Source organism: Mchenga conophoros, linkage group LG2, assembly GCF_057382185.1.
Source record: "Mchenga conophoros isolate Kocher_MC1m ecotype Shallow Benthic linkage group LG2, M_conophoros_male_GT1.1, whole genome shotgun sequence".
Lineage (NCBI taxonomy): Eukaryota > Metazoa > Chordata > Actinopteri > Cichliformes > Cichlidae > Mchenga > Mchenga conophoros.
In genome coordinates, this window is record NC_140527.1 from 35,662,258 (window position 1) to 35,684,140 (window position 21,883).

The 21,883-nt window shown below is 38.4% G+C and overlaps 1 protein-coding gene and 1 long non-coding RNA gene across 8 annotated transcripts in view; both read right to left on the reverse strand.

Moving 5' to 3' along the window:
- Nucleotides 1-21,883, reverse strand: part of LOC146582508 (uncharacterized) — an 86,896-nt gene that overhangs the window by 17,125 nt on the left and 47,888 nt on the right. For 2 of the 6 annotated variants that reach the window (XR_014888176.1, XR_014888177.1), the window contains exons 3-4: nt 8,005-8,115; nt 5,992-6,132 (exon numbers count right to left, since the gene is read on the reverse strand). The exons of 1 other annotated variant lie outside the window; for it this stretch is intronic. This is a non-coding gene — a long non-coding RNA (uncharacterized LOC146582508). The remainder of the gene's footprint in view (nt 1-5,991; nt 6,133-8,004; nt 8,116-21,883) is intronic. 3 more of the 6 variants (XR_014888178.1, XR_014888179.1, XR_014888181.1) reach the window with 2 other exon arrangements.
- On the reverse strand, nt 10,396-20,783 carry zic6 (zic family member 6). Of its 2 annotated transcripts, XM_085243457.1 has the most exons (3): nt 19,842-20,783; nt 14,406-15,146; nt 10,396-12,738 (listed from the first exon to the last, which is right to left on the reverse strand). In XM_085243457.1, exons 2-3 carry the CDS (start codon nt 15,067-15,069, stop codon nt 12,113-12,115), a joined length of 1,290 nt encoding a protein of 429 aa, XP_085099583.1. In that variant the 5' UTR covers nt 15,070-15,146; nt 19,842-20,783; the 3' UTR covers nt 10,396-12,112. The 2 variants fall into 2 exon arrangements, with proteins under 2 accessions (XP_085099583.1, XP_085099574.1); XM_085243448.1 differs by lacking the exon at nt 19,842-20,783 and having other exon boundaries at nt 14,406-15,685.

Sequence of the window (21,883 nt, forward strand, 5' to 3'; positions counted from 1 at the left end):
TAAATGTTTATTTTGATAAAACCTGACTTAAATAACCTTAACCTAAAGAGGAATGCATCATATTATCCATATCATAATATAAAAGATGATATATTATGATATGGGGTATTTTTTAAGTCTTGATCCATTCGCACTATGAAAGAATTGTTATTGACAAGGATTTGCTGTGAGATTCCCCTTTCATTCTAATGGTATTTAAAAAAGAGAAAGACTGAGGCTGACGTCACAGTCCAAGAGTCACCCGCCGTGTGTTCGGCGTCTCCGAGTAAAGACTTATCTGCAAAGAGGTTTGGACGGACAATGTGGGTGGACAGGGCGTGAAACTGCTATCATCATCAGTTCTGAATGAAAAAAAGAAAACATATCTTCCACAAAAAAGAAGGCTCATTCCAATTCAGCTGCGTTGTTAGGACAACGAAAACCATCCCTCAGATGATTAGTTCCACTTCAAAAGAATTTACTTTCCGCTGTGGAAACGTCCCCCTTTTGTGTCCTTACACAGGGTTTTCTCAGCCCAAAAGAAGAATCGTATGTTTAGTCAGCCTGTTTATTATTCCTCCTGTTCACACTACAATTGTATTAAATAAATAGAGTACTACTAACAAAGGCCTATTAGCCCATAAACATGTCCCGGTACACACAAAAAAGACTAAATCACAGTCTCTGCACAGGAATTAAGATACTCTGGTAAAGGCACAAACTACATTGCAGGAGACATGGTGCCATGTCTTGTCACTGACATCATGAAACATGCATGTTATGTTTCACATATTTTTTGTAAACCATCCATCTCAATTTTGAGAGACACCGCCCCTTGCAAAACAGCACTCGTCGCTGGTGATTTTGTGAAGCAGCAGTCAGCGGTAGAAGTTGTGCACGCGGTTTCAGAAGGATGAATGGGCTTTGCTTTTTCTGTTCGCCTAGACAGACAGGCTCATTGTAGAAGTAAAAATGTGTCAATATAAATTCTAATAATACACACTTTAAATCTCAAAACAGGCCAAATTATCCGCAAAAATCTAAGAATTCAACATTTTTACATCTAATGTCTAAACTTACTCCAAACTGGACTAAAATTAAAAATGATGAGTAGTTACTTGAGAGTCAGCAAGAATTAATTACAGGTAATAAGTGGGCACAAGTTACATTTGCCTTAATGATCATAAATGTGTGGCTGAAGCGGCAAATCAAAGAGTTACAGCTGTTAGCTTCGCTGCTAACTCTGACTTCCTTGAGATTTTAAGACACTATTTTAATGCTAAAAAGAGTCGGTTCAAGTTCTGTTGCGTGTGCAGATAAACAGATAGCTTGCCCAAGTCAAAATTCCAAACCGCGTGGAGAAAAAACATAGCGACAAAATACCTCAATGTGGATACATGGACTAAAAATGAAAGGTTATTTTGTGACAAGGTCTGAAACTCGAAGCGTTTACATTTTAATTATTAATTTTTAATGTCTGAAATCAAAACCCAAAAGTAGCCTGTAATAACAATATGAGCTTATGGCCTGTACACAACATGCAACTAACAATAAGAACAGCTTGTACTGTTGAATCACTTTCTTTTCTACAAACAGATGTGACACCAGGAAGAAGTGATTGTATTTATTTTTTTGCAGCGATGGATCTTTCAGTTAAACTCAGGTTTGCTTTTTACTTTTCAGGAACTCTACTTTAAATTCCTGGTTGATTAAAAAACTGTGTCATAATACTTCAGTCATTTCAGTAGCCAGCTAGTGCACTTGTAGTGGATGAGTTTATATTCCAGCAAGAATATTGGCTGGATCTGTGCCTGGTGTGGCTCGAGAGTATCCATCTTCTCATACATGAGCAGCAGATGAGCCTGCTCATGACCTACAGTATATTAATATGCTCAGCATAAAGAAGCCTCTTGGCACAAGACGTGCCAGAAGCAGCCCTTTAATGTTGGCAACTGTCAAAGCTTTGATTTCTGACTGATGAGTAAGGTCGGTGCAATAACGGAACGACACTACCAGTCATCTCACCCATTTTCCACAACAAGAAACATATCCTTTAACGTTACAACAGCACCAGCATCACTCGGTTGAAATTGTATATCTACAAAACGAGCATCTCATGCCTACAAATGTAGAGCCAGCAAAGAGGAAATAACCAGAGAGGAACTAAAAAGGTGGGCGTTTATCTCTCCTATGATCTTTGGGAAATTAGAACTTCTCATTAACCTGTAGTCTGGGCTTTTTTTTGTAATATTTCAGAGAAGCAAAATAAACTCAAACAATGTTGGCCTACTTATTTAGGAGTTTATTGTTTACACTGGGATAAAATACTATACTATTAACTACCTAACTATATTGTAGCCTAATACAATGGCCTTGAATTTAAATCTACTGGCAGCAAGGATATAATTCAGTGTTTTGATACTAATGTTGTTTTAATTTCTTTTAAACGGCATGAGTATTAACAGCAGCTTAGCAGGCTGTAGTCTTATGTGCATTTGAGCTGTACTGCATTACACTGAAAGTGTATTTTGCTCATCACATTTCAGTAGATAAAAAAAACGCTCAGTATAAAGCAACAGTAGTACCATAAATCTTCATGTAAAAAAAAAACTGAAATGCATGCAGTTTATGAAATATAACTAACATTTAAAGCAACTCAGTAAAAACTGTTATAAAGTTTGTGGCAAATATGTTAGCTATTGTTTTGTTTAAAAGGCCAGACAGGTGTGAATAGAAAAAAAGGAAAACATAGTAAGAGAATATAGTTCGTTTGAACTATGATCTCAAACGTAATAGAAAAATGAAAGATATTTGATAGCCGAACTGTTGAATGAATTGCAGTGGCGTTCTATAAAAATGTGAAATAAATATGAAAGAAGTGAATGAATGCATTATTACTATTTCCCTTTTTTGTTTTAAATAAATTAAGATGAGCTGACTTGGGGAAAAAAAGAACTTAACTCAACTGCAACTAATTGCTCCTTTCATCTATCCAATTAAACACAAAATTTTAATCCAAGAAGTTTATTTCTTGTTTTGAGTTCTCATCCTTTTAATAAGGACAAAAATGTTAGTCCTGCATATTAATTCTGCACCACGAAATGAGCCGTTATTTACACCTTTGATTATCATCACTCTCTCTCTGCCCAGATCTGCTCTTGTGCCACTCCTACAATGACTGGGCTTAATTGACAGACGTACCAAAGGATGTGTTGGCAAAGTTAGCCGCTAACCGCTAACATTTTCAATCCATACCCACTCAGGTGTGTATGTGTGAGAGGATGAGAGGAGGTTGTTAAAATGGTGCTGAAGATCAATAGGATGTTGTTGTTAGTGAGAGACCTTTCATGGGAAACATCAGTAAGGTGGCATCACAAGTTGTCATGTGTGATATTTGTGAAATGCGTCTGGAATGTCTCTTCCTTCAGCTGCCTGAATACACAGTCAGCAGCTACAGCTCAGCTCCCCTAGATATTCTGTGATAAAACAGCTCGGTTGCATGAGGTAATCTCACCCTCACCCAAATGAGATGGTAATGCCTTCACTCAGGGAATTCAGAAATACACAGCAGTACCTAGATGGAGGCTGCGCACCTCAAATGGGACTAATAATAGAGCCCCTATTCTCTTAACTTGGAATCTATATTATATGCTTCAAGAATGAGATCAACTATATGGGTCAGTGGGATTTCTGTAAGAAAAAAACATAGAAAGGAACAACCAAAAGAAAATATGCACTACTGACAACAGATCTGAGGAATGCAGTAGCTTACAAGAAAATTATTTGGGCAGAGTCACAGCTTAGAACTTTAATTAACAGAGCTGGTTTTAACTGATCGAAAGGGAATACGTGTCCACACTCATGTGCGCGTGAGCCTAATTATTTTCAACTCCTTGATTGTCTACAGGCTCCATAAATAAAAGCACAAGTGACTTGAAATGTTCAAAGCAAATTATTTTAGAAATGGAAATGATCAAAGAGCAGTCTTTCATAAGTTCTGTGATCTCTGAGCTAGAATACACGGAGACTTCAGTCCTCCACGCTCCTGTGGCCTAGGTCCTGTTTAACACACGCATAATGCACACATGCCCACACACATACGCAGACACACACACACACACACACACACACCACCTTCCAGTCGCACAATCTGTCTTTCTTAGCAGACAGTAAAAAAGAAAAAGAAATTATCTTCTTACTTGGGATCCCCAAATTAAACTAAAATGGAAAAAACATAAATTGATATTGTTATGATATTATACGTATGGATTTACATGCAACATGCAACAACAGTAAAAGCTGTTTTATATTAGAGATCAGTAAAAAAAAGATGTGTAGGCAGTCAAGTCAGCCATTTTGCAATAATCTCTTGTTCACATGTTACAATTTATATTATCAACAGCGCATGCTGACTTCTAAGCTGTTTCCACTGTACCTGTTTGGCACATTACCGTAATGTGTTGATCAATACAAGGACATTTACACCATTTTAAAACACAGGCAGAAAAGGGTACTTAAACTGAAGCTGCGTGATATGAGTGATGGCTGTGTCTTTTTTTCCCTCTCTTCCATTGGTTCCTTGGAATTATTCATGGTCCCTTTTGTGGGATATTTTGAATGAAATTAATGCATATAGCAAAGTTAATGATGTTTTCAAACAGGAAGTGATATTACGAGTCAAATATATTACACACATAGCTTTACTGATTCATTTGTAGCTGTTTCTTTGGTCTTGAAAGTCAAGAAGCGTACACTTTTAAATACAAATATCATTGTGTCTACAGTAAACAAACTCCCTCTCTTCTTTCTTCTGTTGCACACTCAGCTTTTCTTTGGGTATTACTGACCTGATGCATGTCAAAACGGTGGGGATTTTGTATTTGTTATACTGTAGGCATAGCATTTCCATAAGTATATTTTCCTTTTTGTTGCAGATTATTTTTTCTGAAACATACTTATAGAGATTGCATAATTTCGTCACTTACATAACTGAAAGGAATGCTATGGCATTCACAACAGCAACCAAACAGATAACATAAGGTACTGGAGTTGAGCTGAGGAAAATTGCTAATTACCTAAAAAAAACAATGTGACACACTCTCCTGTTACATAAGAGATGGAGTTTTGATCCCTCTTCTCTTTCAGATATCTTAAAACTAGGATTATTCCCTGCTGACTGAAATAAATACCATCAGTTCTTCCTTGTTCTTTTTGAAAGTCATCCATGAAAAGGTGAACACGTCACAGGTCTGAGTCAGTCAGCAGTGAAGGTGGTATGCCACTGATCGTAAGACAAAAATTAATGCAGCTGTTTTTGATTTAATGTGATGCTGTATGCACGAATCCTCACTCGATGCATATCAAATTACCATATCATAGACTGCACCTAATAGAAGGCCAGGCTTCCTTACTGATGATTATTTTTGCCTTTAAATACATTACTTCATCTCCTCAAAGCTTCACTGGTCACTAATTACTCTCTCGCATGCCCCTGTGCTCTCTTTAGCAAGTGGCTAATAATTTCCATCATTAGGGCTTTAATTTCAAAGGGATATAAATGAAACCTTGGTCCCCTGGGGACATTATATTGTTGATGAGTGTAAATACATATATCATCAACCGGTTACCTTGCATTCCCTCTTGTTGCCTCAATGCCATTACTCTGTTTTTGTCTGTGCCATCCACTTTAGGGTCAACAAATCACATTTGTCCCCTCCATTAATGATACACCCCTAATATAAAATATCATCGCAGTGCAAATCTTGGTCTAAATGTAAGTAAAAAACATCAGGAGAAATTCCTAGGTTGTGTGAAGACCCCCTATTCCCCGTCACCTTATATCCATCATTGTAGATTTAGGCCCTGGGGTGAACTCGTAAGGCTGAAGGTTAACAGCGAGATTGCCATGCATCCTCCCTTACAGCGTTCTAAAATGCGCTCCCACTACTGCTACAAACACTAAATATCGGCACACAGTCACGTCCAGTACATAGAAATGTAACCACCACATACCAGTGAGTGCAAGCGCGAGTGCGTCAACACCTCCATGTTCGACAAATGGATGGACTTCAATAGGGATATGATCAGAAACAGAATCCTTCCTTCAGATGTAGAGTTCACAGGCTTGATCATGCAGCTGCCTTGCAATGCATACTGCAACAGATAAAATTAAACACTGACGATTACTCACCACTTTGAAACACCCTGGACCGTGATCAATGTAATTTCTTTTTTAAGTTCAACCTCAAACAGCAGAGATTTGAGAAATCGTACAAAAAGTCTGTATCTCGCAACAGAACTGAACTGTTTCTAATGAAAGGTGACAGTTTTGAGAGACAGCAAAGACAACAGCCATTTAGGATCTCTTTGCATTGTTTTTGTAAAATCTAAGGCAATGTGCTCTTTAGGAGTCCAAATCAAAGCGATTTTCTAATAATGCTTCAAATGCATTCTGTAAAACGTGAATCATTATGCAGAAGCTCTAAGATGTATGTCAAAGATCATATACTGTTCAGAAAGACAGATGAAGATAAAGGCATCAATTTCTGGTCCAAGTGCAGATTGAAGCATATTGATGTGACTCTTCGCATACATGAAAGCTACCAGCTGCCCTTGCCAGCAAGTGGAGGACATTAAGGCTCAGACTGGTTGATCTGTGATGACAAGGGTCTGGAGGAGGGATTAGAAGCAAGGGGACCAAAGTTATGGTCATTCCCTTAAAAGGATGGCAGTGCATCTCATAGGCCTGGAGCTTGCAGGAGTTGAAAGACCTTCAAAGGTCGGCTCACCCAACACAACCTACTCTAACTCCCCCAAAATAAAAAAATATATTAAAAAAAAATAAAAACCTTGAAAGCATGAATTTTGAGAGATGTGGACTTCTAAAATATTATTTATTTTCCTTTTGCATTGCAACAGGCCACAACAAGTGCTGCAGGCCACATCTGAAAAAAAAAAAACTTTTGCTTTTAGGTTGTTGTTTATTCTCCATGTGAAATGATCATTGTCAGTCATATGATTACCTCCTGAGCTTCCCAGCTTACCCAGAGACCATGAAATCTCAAAAACTGGCTCATCAAAAACTGTCAAAATCTCAGTTATGTAAGGCATAGATAATAAATGAAAAAGGAAAAAGGGGCATCTTTTAAGAACCAACCACAGGGGTAAATTGCAATGCATCAAAAGACAAATATGCAGCAAATATAAGGATAGACGGGACCTTTCTCTCTATGCTGCTATATATTGGCTATTAAGTGATGCTCTATTTAGTGACACTAATTATTCGTAAATTCTCTAACAACAGTCAGAAAGCTGAGTATTTCAGGGACTTGGGATTAAGCTGACAGTACAACAGCCATAGGGAAGAGTGACACGAGCCTAGTTTAATAAGACCTGGTACAAGCTGGACTACACAGGGGGTTGGCACCACTGAAATCAGAAAACTACAGTGCAGATGAAGATGAGAGAGAAAACTAAAGGATCAGTTTGGTTAAATCATAAGAGCATAGCACTGGGATTCGGCATTGCTATTCACCATTTCATGGCTCGTAACCACACAAAACATGTGCATGTAAGTGCGATGATTGCAATATCGACCATAAGAGCACAGTTTCTGAGTGTTTTATGAGCTTATTAATTGTCAACCTGCACATGCTTAGACATGAAACAGATTGCCTTACAAATGTTCTCAGATAGAAACAAGTGACCCATAAATTTCACTCTTCTATTCGGTCTTTTTTAATAGTTGTACAGTATATTGTCCAGTAATTTACTTCAGAGTTAAAATTTGTTCATTTTTTTTAACTGTCCTTATTATACAGTGTTGACATCACCCCTCTGTGGCAACCATTCTTTAGCTGGAAAGGGCAAGCAAAAGAAAATAAAGCAGCAGTCAGTGCAGCTGCATTCATTTTTCCATGTGGTGTTGCAATTTTCCATGGAGTGGCAGTGTAAAGAAAAAGCAGATATGTGAGTCAAGTTCCATGCATGTCAGGGGGGGGGATCTAGCAGAGGATACCTACTTACCATCAGACCACTCTGGCAGAGATTAGGGTGCCATCGCGAAGAAGTCATGGAAGGTGAAGATGGGCAGGAGCTGCAGGGATAGACATAGATGAGGCAGAGGAACAAGAGGATCTGGGGAAAAAATTTAAAATGGGAAGGGTCACAGAGGGGTGGATGAAAAGAAACCAAGATGGGAAGCAAAAGAACCACTGGCTTGACCTAGGAAGGAGGGGGGGAGGAGCCAGAGATCCAATTAAAAACACATTTGGTCAGTCAGAATGAACATTGACACAGATTCTCCTGCCTCTTCAGACCAAGCTCAGTCCCTAAGCCGCACCCAGAAAAGTACGCCAGCTACACAGTGTAAGTTGTGCTAGATGCCATATGTGGTTATGATAATGCATAAAACCAAAGACCACGTTACACAGTTGGCGCTCAACCTAAGTATGGCACAACAGCAGCCCAGGGGGTAAGATAGTAATTTACCAGATCCCAGGGTGAAATTGATTTATTTACATTAAAATGATGTATACCTTGTCCAAAATGGCGCCTATGCTTGTTGCTAGGCAGAGAGTACAAAAGTAAAGATGGCGGCAGACAAGTGGCAAACTGAGAAGTGGAGGTCTAATCAGTTGTGATTACTTGGGGGAAGGGTGTGGCAAGGTTCAGACCATAGCATGGTCAGAATATATGAAGAAAGGGTTACGTGCTGGAGGCTGAGAATATCAGTGTTTAGCTTGTTACCTTTTGACTCCTAACACTACAGAAGAACTATTTTGCTTATACAAACACAGAGGCTTCTTTGAGCTCAAAATTATTTTTGATCACCTCTATTATGCTTTCTGTGGAGAGATGTATTATTTTTAGAAACAGAGCAGAAAAGGGCAGAATGCGACAGTTTGGGGTTCAGTAGAAGAAGAATGAGTTACAGAATATCTCAAGATTTTTTTAAAGATAACTGTAGTACATAAAGCATTTGATGAAAGGTATTGATATTGTTGCATTTCAGGACAAAGTGGCCTCATAATTTCAGTCATCTCATCATTAAAGCATACTGATCAAAGCACACTAGGTTGGCTTAAATTTCCTCAAAAAGGAAACACTTCACAATATAAATATTTTACAATATCAGCCACTTGAAATCTTCATGTTAGGCCATATCACAGTACTTACCACACAGAACTTCAACCCTATGAATGTTATTGTTATCAACCTAAACAGTACTGATGCAGCGGCACCAATTCGCTAAAGTCAACAATGAAATCATTAACACAGGTTAAAACTGTTTTTTCTCTTATTGAAATAGAAATAAAACATGTTGACGCTTCTCACAAAGTCTCACACTGAAAAGTTAAAAACAAAAATTAGCTGCGGTCAGATTCAAGAGGGATTTGTAAAGTGCATCATCAAAAATATCTGACTCTCCCAAAAGATCTATTCCCATGAGCATCATGAGCAACGAACACTAGAACCAGAATGCATAAACAAGTGCATCACAGATTGCAAGTATCACCATCTCGATAACAATTACATTGTGGAAATACATGAAGAATGTGTGTTTTAGTCAAAAAAGATGAGAAGATTAAAGAAGATGTTTTTTGGATTTTTTTCCACAGTTTTATAAGCGTAGAAGTAAACTTATGTCGCTTGAAATTGTTTTACAAATAACGTAAAAATAAAAGCAAATGTAACTAAAATTGCAAACTCTTATGTAACATCACAGAATGTGTATAAAGTAACATGAGTAAGGGGTGCATAATCAGATGTAGTTTCAGCCTATTTTTCCCATATATTCTATGATCAGAGCAAACTCACCTATAAGTAAAATTATTTCACTGCAATAAAGAACAATATATATATATCAAAGCCTGTCAGATCAACATAATAAAATATTCCAAGGAAACATAAAATTGGTGCACATGAGACCTGATTACACAAACTGGTATATGAGGTTAGATGGCACTAGTCATTGACGTGTTTAATGGTAGAATATGCTGACATCCATACAGGTGCAATGAATAACATTTTCTAATAGTAGTAGAGTGGAATTTCTTTTTCTTTTACTTTATTTGTGATTATTGCCACCTTCACAATGACCAAGCACTATACTTTCCTGAGCAGGACAAGGACATACAGTATTTGCTATACCATACATACTTGTGTACATAGTCTTTAGCTACAGAACATACCTGAACCTGATCACTTAATTTCCAGTTACTTTTTCTTTTGGTATTGTTAGAGAGGGGGTGTTGCTTCTTGGACAGGAAACAGGAAGTGTTATCTCAGAATAGACTGGATAGGAACAATAGTTCACTAAAAATGAGCTATTGTCTGCACCAGGATTAGTAGCAAAACGGACTAAAAGCTCTGTACAGACAAATACAGGCTTCAAACTGAAATCCCAATACCACGTTTTTTATTTTAAAGAGAGTTTTAATTGAAGGGTTGTATTTGAAGGAACAAAAAACAAATAAATGTGATCATATGTTTCTCCCAAAATGTGCTATAGGCGAAGTAAAACATTTAACTATTAATAATATGTGCATCCATAAAGAGCAATCAAGTGAATCATTTTGAGCTTTTTTTCCCCACAAAAACCAAACAAACAAAAAAACTTTCTAACTTATACCAATACCCAAATCAAACAGAACGGCACATATGTCTAGCAAAACAGTTTAGAATGTAAAAAGTGTCAAAATTCTTAGAATGTAAATATCTTTAAAGTATGTTTAACTTATAATCTGGGTCTTTTCTTTTTTATCTTTACAGCTTGTTCACCTTCAAAATAAAACGCTCCATGGTGTATATGTGCGTCTAAATAAGACACAGAAATAATATAAGGAGATAAAATTTATAAACTGATTTAAACATGAAGAAAAATCAGATTTGATATCACTAAATGAAAACACGCGCGAAACCCCGCAACAAAAACACATCTCCAGCCTCTCCAAAAAAACAACAACAACAAAAAAAAATCATTGCGCAGTTAAGAAAATTAAATTCGTTGAGTAGACTGCAATTTCCTTTTTGTATTAAGAAGAGTTTATCTTACCACGTTACAGTTACCTTTGATTTTACCTCAATCAAATCACTTCCACATCTAGTCTAGAATATAGACTCTGCATGTATGTACATATAGATTATGCAGACTCATCGGTAGGTCTGGCTTGCACAAGAATGCAAACTTGCAAATATGGCGAATAGCACTGGATGTGTTTTAAGGGGAAGAACAAGGTTTGGCATCATGCATTGATTGGGTTTAACCACACACTCCTGATCAAAGAGAATATAGACACTTTAATAAAATATAGGATAATTAATTATACAGTGAGCTTATGTACAGTTGAACTGTATGCTAATTAAACGTTTGAATAGTAACACGACCACTGGTTTATACTCACACTCTTACTCTGCACAGAAATGTGAAATATACATATAATACACAGTGTGTAATAAAAATAATTAAAAAAAATGGGGCAAAAAGTGAAACATAATCAAGGGCAGGAAAAAAAACTAGTGAGCCTTGCGGTATTTTAATTACAGCTCATGCTCCAGGCCCGTCACGCAGGGTTGTTAAACCTCAACATTTAACTTGAGGGGGGCGAAAAAAAATTAGATATTTATTTTATCTTGCGACGTACATAAGTCATGAATAATATTTCTATTCATCCAGACATACATTAGACTAGTTTACATTCAAGAAAGACCCCTACAGTCAGGGCTACATTCAGCAAGACACTTCCTTTTACTTAAAAGATTCAAAGTTCAGAATAGACTAATCAACACGCAGATTTCCATTAAATCCTTAGTCATTTTTTCCCCACTTAAAGATAGATATCTTCAATACTTATGCAACACAACGAAAACTAGAAATACACATAACGGTTCCTATAATCCACTTTTGGGAGATGTATGGGCTTTAAACCAAACCCAACCGAACAGACCTCACGACAACAAATAAAGCTTGCCACATTTCCATTGAATACTCAATAGGATAACTGAGGACGTCACGCAAAATATGTAATACAACATTTACGAAAGTACAGAGAACAACAGCTGTAGGTTTGAGCTACCACATGAAAAAATAGGCCCAACATATTAAGCCGCCTGTGTGTGTCCCAACAACACCTCAGAGAGACGGGATGTTATTGCATTGCTTTGGTGGGAAAGAGTCCACGCCGCTGTGGCATGTGTACCATCCATTAACAATACTTTTCTGAAAGGAAGAAGCAGGGGAGAAAGTCCTTGAGCTCTGGGCAAAAGCGTGACCTGTCTGGCTGCAGGGGTACTGGGAGGACTGAGGCCTGTAGCTGCCTCTCTGTAACAACAAAGGGTCCAAGAGGGGCTGTGACCTGTGTGTTGAGTAGTCCAAACTGCTGTCAAATGTGTGATGGAAACGTGACCTCGGGGTCGGCTCGTCTCGACTCTCTGGGGACAAGGGGACATCTTGAGATGAGGTGGGTGGATGAGTGGGGCTGATCTGGGTTCCATCCGAGACTCGGCTTGACCTGCCCTCCGCAATGTGACCCCCACCACCAGGACGCGCGTCGCCGTCTTTGGCGACTTGGGTCTTGTTGCAGTGGAGTTTCATATGTTTTCGCAGGGAGCTTGGGTGGGTGTAACACTTGTCGCAGCCCCTGACCTTGCACATGTAGGGTTTATCACTGGAGTGCACATGTGAATGCTTCTTTCTGTCGCTGCTGTTCGCAAACCTCCGGTTGCAGCCCTCGAACTCACATTTAAAAGGTTTTTCACCTAAACGTGCAAAGAGAAAAGTGACGGCGAGTTACGAAAAGGTTTGCAGGTCTCCGCATGTTCTGCCTGACCATGTAAACTAATGTTTATGTGGGCTGGGTCAGTGGGTGGGCCATGTCATATGAAATGGGAATCTAAAAGTTTGGGTTTTTTTTAAAAGTGCACAGCCATGTTTCGCCCAACAGTGTGAAATTACTTTTAATCACTCGCTCAGCAAAACACAGAGTCGCCCATAGGCATCGGTTAGAATTCTTTAAGAATGTGACACTTAAAAGGTAAATTGCTAACAATTTACAAATAATAGTTGCTGAAACTTTGGTGCGGTGCTAATTGCAACAAATGAGGCAGTGTATCTGCAGACTAAATCAAAAAGGCTCCAGGGCCTAGTTAAACATGCATTAGATTAACCTGCGACCGCAGTTGATTTGTTTAAATTCAGTTACCATGCTTAGAGTGAATTATGGCCATCAGGATACTAATTGTTCTTCTAGCACAAAGCTGCCTATAGCTGCTAGCCCTCGTCCTCCTGCCGGACTGAAGGGAAAAAAAGAAAAGAAAAGAGTCTGAATCGTAATCCTTGCGTGTGCATATTTATCTAAATTTAAAAACAGAATTAAAAAGAAAAAGCTAATATCTCAATATATATTTTTACATAAATTGATAAGCTGAACAGAGTGTGCAGTTGTGTAATAGCTTAAATTCCATTAAGCCTCTCTGTTCTGCCTCTGTCTCTTTGCTTTCATTAGTAAAATAATTTACAGCACAAGAAAAAGGGCTGCTTAATAAACGCCTTTCGGTCCAGCTTCTCTTATTTCTAAAGAGGCTATTCAGTACAATTTGGCTGTATTTCATTGTAATTAAATCTTGTTCCGCAAATTTTGAAATATTTTATATACAACACAAGCAGAAATATTATATATATATAATTCTGTGCTTATTTTAGTTGTGCAGAAAAAAGGGCAAAAGTTAGTCTGTAGAGTGATGTGAGTTTTCTTTTTATAAAAGGTTCACACTGCCTCAAGTAAGATGTCTATTAGAGTCAACAGGGCATAAGGAAATCATTCAAATATAACTCATTTTGTTTACACTGAATGAGGTCATCTCTGTACTTACCAACTACTGCTACATCACAGTGTGATGTGCTCTGTTAGTGTTCCTGAGTACAGGAGATGAGTCCCTGGGAGGCAGAGGCAGCGTAACGGCTACGTCACGACTCTCCGGTGTCCCGGGATTTATTTAATAATTTCACTGAATGAAGTGGGAGAGGCACCCAAACCACTAGGCCTGCTGCCTATACTACACATAGTTTGCAACTGTCTTACTACTTCTCTGTCAGGCAGTAACGGAGAAGGCGACAAGTGTCACAAAAAGCTTTGCGTAACATTTCAATAACACTTTACATTGTGCTGTGCAGATATAATAATAATAATAATAATAATAATAATAATAATAATAGTAGTAGTAATAATAATAATAATAATAATAATAATAATAATAATAATAATAATAATAATAATAATAATAAATGTTTTTAAGAAAAAAAACTGAATATTGAAAACATGAAAAATATGTTCACATTGGTAAAAAATGAAAACTACTAAAACGTTATTAATATTATTATTATTATCATTATCACTATTTGTGTTGTTGTCTTATCATTAACTGACCTGTGTGAGTCCTCTTGTGGATCTTTAGATTTTCTGATCTTGCAAAAACTTTCTCACAGCCGTGAAATGGGCAGGGAAATGGCTTTTCCCCTGTGTGGACTCTGACGTGGTTCACCAGCTTGTATTTGGCTTTGAAAGGCTTCCTGTCTCTCACACAATTCTCCCAGTGACACACATATTCAGAGTGCTCAGGTCCTCCGACATGCTCCACTGTCACATGGGTGACAAGTTCATACATGGTCCCGAAGGCTCTGGAGCAAGGCAGCTTTCCAGCCCCCTCTTGGCCGTCACTCCACTTGCACACCAGCTCATGCTTTACTGTTTGTTTTGAGCACCTGAGGAAAGCGTCTCCTCCTCCACGCTGAATTGCCATGTTCAGGGGTTTGTACAGACCCAGGAACTGAGTGACAAGTTGCTGGCTGTTTCCCTTGGGGCTGATAGTTTGGCCGTACGGGTGAGTCCGGGTGAGGAGGTCGCCAGGCAGACCCAGCATCATCTGGCTGCCGAGATCTCGAGATGCGTCCGAGGACGCATGGGCCTGCTCCTGATAACTTGTGAAAAAAGTATGGTTTCTGTTGTCTCTGTAGCCATGAAAGTCACGATAGCGTCCAATCCCTCCATGTTGGTTAGGTCTTGATGCCAGTTGATCAGTGACGGGTGGCATGCCGGCTCCAGAAAGATTGGCTCCAATGATAATGCCCCTAGGGCTGTGCTCTAACCGGTGACTGGGGTATCCAGAGTCTGAAAAATTGGGAACCGAATGGTCAACATATGCACTGGACCTCGTCTCTGGGTAGTCTCGCAAATTGTGCGAGGGGCAGAGTTTTAAGGAACTGCCAGTGGGGTGTCCCATGTGCTCTCCTGCCAAAGGTGGCAGCACCACGCTGGGTTCAGTATTGCTCTCCCCGGGGTTGACGCAAGAGAGAGGGCAGCCACTAAACCTCGAAAGGCTTGTCATGTTTTGTTGTGAGTTTGGCTATGAGTTTGCAAAATCAACCAATTCAGCACTCAGGATACACCTAGAAATTCTGTTTCCATTTTCCTTGTTGTATATCATCTGCATGTGAAATTCTTGGCCGTGAACTTCGCAGAAGTAGGAACCAGACTCAATTTCGTTAAAGTTGGTGTGAGTCCCATGCCGTTCACTTTGCCCTCTTGATTTGTGGCAATAACCGTGGTAGTAAAAATGCTTCGAAACAGGCCATGGTGCAATATAAAAGCACAGCAGGCCAACCTGCTTTTAAAAAGGGAGCTTTGGGATTGGTTGGAATGCGCTGTGATTGACAGGCGCTGGGTTTGTTTTAAAAGGGACACGCAGGCGTTCACTGCACGACTCCGTTTTCAAATATCGCAGAGAAAATGCTTTGAAATGTGCCGCGATACTCCCAAATATTGCAGCCTCTTTAACGTCAGGCGACGTCTTATAATTCCCCTTCTCTAAATCTCTGCGTAGGAAAAACGCACAGGTTAATGCATAATACTAATCTTCTAGTAGAAATCGAGTGATTAAAAACCGATGTGAGCAAAAACACAACACAATCAGTTCCCAGCCTTCATGCCTTTTATTTCAGCAAATGTCCTGCTCCTGCCTGGCAAGTATAATAGAGAGACTGGTCCTTGCGTGTCCAGGCCAATTATTGTCAAGACTTTCATTTTGAGTAGAGCACCTCGTTTGAAAATAGTCAGAGTTACAGAATATTATTCCTCACAAATGCAGCAGTTGTTTGATTCAAACAAACAAACAAACAAACAAACAAACAAAAACATAATTGCTTCGGCACTCATTAACCTATATGAGCACCACGTTTAGATCCACATTTTTTCTAATAGTAATAGAAGGCTACTGTTCTCTCTCCGTGGTAAGATCATTGTGGTACATTTTTATTTTAGAGTACATTTCCGTACGGACGCAGTAATCTATTGGGCTCGTGTAATATGGAAAATACAACTTTGATAAAGCAACAAGTAGTCCTACGAGGCACGATAATCATCTTGTTGGAAATAAAAGTTGTTTCAAACATACATTTCTAGTAGTGTCACTGGGGAGTACAGCAGAACAAGATGTACTATTTTATCCATGTGCTTATTGTAAATCACGCCTGTATATAACGCTGTTCTTATTAAGCCTAAATAAATTAATAATTTTCAAAAGTTCATCACGCACCGTCGTGCAGGCTGGCACAAATGTGAAAATGGTTACGTAAAATGCAGATTATGAAACGTGACGAACAGCAGTGGATAGTCTCCACTGTTCCTAGGAAACTCAGATAAACTTTCTTACTTTGGGGTGCTGTGAGGACAGCGAGCTTCAAGCTCCCCAAGCTGCTGAACTGCAACACATATTTCTGCACGTTTTCGAGCTTTGACGTGGCTCTGGTTCGATAAACACGCAGCTTTTTTGGGGGGGGGGGTTTCCACCCTAACCACTTTAGCCTGATTCTTTTATCTGTTACTTTTATTTCAATCTACACAACTCGGCGTAAGATCCGAACTGCAGCTTGCAGGTTTAAGGTGAAAACCCCTCTTATTTCCAAAGACTTGAGCTGGTGGTATAATCAACGTGCAAAAAGAAAAAAAAAACTTTCTGACGTCACCTGCAGTGGGTCCTATGCAGAGACAAAGCAAGGGGCCCACTTGACATTAAATGCTGGAAAATAGTAGACATTCCCAGAACTGGCCTAATTCCGTGAGGATTGTAATGGACGCTCATGTTTATCAACCTTTAACCTGATGCATTTCCGAAAAAAATCGAGGTTTAATGGCCAATAAACTGAAAGTTTCCAATCATATATTCAGATGGCATAAAAGCCTGAGAGACCTCAAATAACCCCTGTTCCTCATTTACAGGAAACAAAGGAAAACTGTTTAGAGTAGCTGCACTTTAAGGACTTAAATTCATATGCTGATTTTGAGGCTGTTCAGGTATACCCTTTCAGCAAGTTAAGTTTGAGACAAAGGCTTACACATATCTAACAATTAATAGGCCTTTTTAATATTTGCCCCATTTTTGTGCTATAGCAAGGAAATGTGAGCTCTTCAGTTAGTTAGTGTACCTGCTTTAAATATTACATAAATGTAACAATTTTTTAATTTCATGAGATAAATATTGTGAGAGGTTACCTTCAAACAATAAATCATAAAATTGGAAGCAATGGCAACAACAGTAAACAGTGTTTATTTGGTTAGGGGTTTGCAATGTTGCTTTACGCACATGCAATGTTATTATGACAAACAACTAATTTGAAAATTGCACGTCAATGTACAAAACTTCAGGTCAAATATCTACTTTGTAAGAAATGTAAGCATTTTGACATCTGAAATCTCCTCCAGCCCTGCAGCCTTATAAGTCTGGTTTATGCTGGCTGTTTGACAAGGCAGATGAAATTCTGGTGACTGCTGCATGTGAAATATCACTTGCAACAATCAAAACATTCATGTCAGGGCATAGTTTTTACAGCCACAAGGTCCATGTCGCTCCAAGACGCTCTTAGTCAATATGAATCAAATATATTATAAAGGCGCAATGCAGAGAAAAAATGGAAGACAAGTCAAATGCCAGTTTAAATTCAAGGCTTACTGAATACGAAGCAATGTTATAGACTGGACTGAAAATTCAGCAAGTTCAGTTAATTTAACCTTGGATGGTGATGAGAAGAAGTCTATTTTTTTTTTATTAAATAAGACCCTTTTTGGGGAAAACTATTTGCACACAAAAGGGAAAAACAAGCACCACCACACACACACACACACACACATAAACACACACATATTAAAATGAAATGTAGCCTGTTGTAGGCTATATTATAATAATATGGCTGCTTTTCTATAATAATCTAGTCACTATCCGTATACAAATCACTAGCGTTACACATGGTGAATGCTGTAATGTAACACAAGATATAAATAATAATAATAATAATAATAATAAAAAACTTCAAATGGAAACCAAAAACAAAATGATTTCAAGTATCCATATTCATTTGTGATTGTGTGAGCTGTGTTTGTGTTTTCTTGTAGTAATAAGAACGTGTGTATGTGGGTTTGTGTGGCTGTTTAAACAACTGCATGCATTAGTGTGGAGTGCGCTGAAATATTATAATTGATGAGTGATGGCAGTGCACAGTCTTGCCATGACTTTATGAAATTTAGATGAATTAACAGGTTTGGGATGAGTCCATTTGGAGACAGATGCTCGAGCAAATCACAGCAAGAAGTCATTTAGCCCTCTCCATCAGCCATATAAAGGCAAACTCCATGTGCTGTAGTCAGTCAAGGCCCAACTGACCATATAATCTATGAAACACATACAACGATCTGCACAGTTATTATTGTATTACATACAGTTATGAGCCTGTAATGAAATAAATGACGAAAATATGGAACTGCGGAAACATTTCGCCACTGAAAAACATGAGAATTGAAAAAAACTAAACACATGCATAGCACAAAAACATGCCTAGTATCAACGTAATACAGGCACTGTGAAATTCTATATTACAAGACAGTTAAATTACCGTTTGTATTGTAAAGCAATATGATGAGAAAATCCTTCTCATTATCAGCTGCTACATGTGCAGGAAAAACTAAAACAGCATTTGTTGCAGCTCCATGTGTTTTGAAACCACAAAGCATAATGTAAATTTTTGCTTTGTGAAAGCACTATGCATTCTGAAAATAAGTGGATGCACATGTTATGAAGACAAATAGCAGAGCTGGAACAAATAAAAGAACCTCTATTATTCTCAGACTCTATTAAATTTACTGGATGTTCGAGTGAATGCGAACCTGAGCCACTGTAGTGTTTTAAGCTCCATCGAATATAAGAGAAGTGGGAAAAGTGATAGAGAATGCACCCTTATTCAACACACAAAGCACCACAATTCATTTTCTTAATAAATCAAGCAACAGACATGACACATTTAAACCACAGCAAAATGTGGAAGTTCAATCTTCACATTGTCTATTTATCCAAAACAGTGAATCACAGAATCATCCATGTAATTGTGCCTCTGGGATACATTGATCACTTTACTTTACATTTTAAAATGTAAATACTGAAAACAGGATCACATACAGTGGCATTCGGTTGCAGCTTTTCCATTTTAGGAGAGATTAAGGTTATACTTCTGTCTGGTCACTACTGAGTTAATTTCAAGTCCACAAACTTGTCTATAGCACTAGCGGCCTAAGCCGGCCAAACATATAGTGTGGGCCACAGGCCAGACATCATGGACTAAAAAAAATCACTCAACTTTGCTACACGCACATACACAGAGAGAGAAAAAAGACTGGGCTGTGATATGTCTACTGGTTTATATAAGAATAGAATTACCATGCATCTAGGTCATTTACGAAATTACACAATGGAAAAATCCTTTATAATTACTGACTCTAACACATCTAGTTAGAATAAACATATAAATGTGAGATGTTTACCATTTAGGGTGATGATTATGTTCTGCTCTTTTCCAGCAGCAGTGGGCCTACTGTCACAGAGGTATGCACACTAAAATATTCTGATATTTTTTAGGTAACGCGCATGCTCAGTTGGAAGAAGATTATGTTATAACCAATAGGCTATTCCAACGCCCAGTGAGGTAATCCCAGGAAAGATAACTAAATAAGCAAATTATAAATACCGCAGTCCTGCAGAAGAGCCTTCAATAAATTGGCACGTTTCATTACGGATACTTAAAAAGCTAGCTACAGAATGAATAAAAACACACACACCCAAATACAAAGTAATGATATATATGCATATTCCTGCAAGAATTTAATGCAATTGGCCATTAAAAAGAACATATAAAAATATTAAATTAAATATACAAATCAGTATGATTGTAAAATGGATTTGCAGCTTTACCTACATTAAATTAAATAGATACGTCCAAACGTGAGAGGAAAACGCCACTCAGCGCAGAGCTCGATGTTAAATATTTTGGGGTAAAAAAAAAAAGCTGGTGTGCATGAGACAAACAATACGCAAAACCACAGTCACGTTAGTTTTGGAAAGTTTATTTCCCCACTATTTGAAAGTTCCCACATTTTCTATTGTTCAATAATAAATAATAATAATAATAATAATGTTAACGTTCCCGGGAAATGCTCCCCTTCCTGGCAAGAAGTCGTGGATAAAATACAGAACAAAACAGAAATTTTAAAATAAAAAAATAAATAAAAATGCTACCTAATACTCTTGTAATCCTGACTCTCTTTATGTTTGTTTTGATGAGAGCATGAATAATTAGTAAATGAGTGTTTGATGTCCCCAGTTGTCAAATTCCACATTCGTGCAGTGAATTGAATAAAAAATATTCAACAAATGCCAGGATACAAGAAGAGATCAGCGGTAGTTTTAAATTTAACTCTCAAGCAACAGTTGCTTTACATTAGGCCTGGCTGATGACAGCTCCCCCCCCCCCCCCCCCCCTTTTTCTCAGCAAGAGCTCGGTGCCTACGCTGTTGCTCTGTGGCTCACAAACATTTGTGACTCATCTTAACCATGTCACTTAATTATTTCATAGCGGTAATATGGCTTGCGAATACACGGCACATAACCTTAAGTGGTGTATGGAGCATTCACGTTTCAACGAGCCAATAAAATATGGAGGGAGTTTAGGAAAACTTAACAGGCTGCTTGTCGCTTGCGAAAGTTCACAAAGGTCGCAATAAATCCCGATGAGTTTTTTTTTTCTCTGTGTGTATGTGTTCGTCTTACACTGTGTGTGTGTGTGTGTGTGTGTGTGTGTGTGTGTGTGTGTGTGTGTGTGTACGCGCTTACTGTGTTGCAGTATGAGAAGACGAGTGTGTGAGAATGAAGGGGGGAGTAAACTGTGAGAGGCTATCCCTTCGTCGTGAGAGAGAGAGAGAAAGGGAGAGAGATGAAGAAAAGTAGAGAGAGGGAGGGAGAGAGGCTGAGCGAGAGAGAGGGAGAGGGAAAGGGAGAGAGAGCGGCTTATGGAGGAAAACGATGAAGTGAATCTCATTTTTCCCTTTCCCCCCTTCAAAATAAGTTATTGAGTTATGTTGTCGAGTCGTTATGTAAAAAAAAGCGTAAATGTTATATTAGTATGCGAGCTGGTTAGAAAAAGAAAAAGAAAAAACAGAGGTTTGCGGGTTCTTGCAACAACTGAATCAACATATGAGTAACAGGCCTAAACACTAAGCAGCCGAGGTTCACTTCAACAAAACTAAATCCCGTGTAACCTCCACGGGCTAAATAAAGTGTAGAGTTTAGCACTTCCACAGCATGCAGTTCACACAGGCCTCTTCTTCTCTCTCTAGCACAGAAAGACGACGGATAAGTAGGAAAACTCACCTTTTCAATCTATAACTCTTTCTCGACGAAATGTTCTGGGAGTGAATGCGGTAGGATGAGGGCGAGAACAGAATGAAGGACTGATTTGATTTTTTTCTCTCTTTTTTTCTCTCGCTTTTTTTTTTTTTAGCCCAGATCCCCTAAAATAAAGAATGTGAGC

Coding starts and splice junctions, on each gene's coding strand:
- zic6 (XM_085243448.1), bottom strand. CDS start 15,363: ATGACAAGCCTTTCGAGGTTTAGTGGCTGCCCTCTCTCTTGCGTCAAC. Junction 12,739..14,405: donor CCACAAGAGGACTCACACAG/GTCAGTTAATGA, acceptor TTGCACGTTTAG/GTGAAAAACCTTTTAAATGT.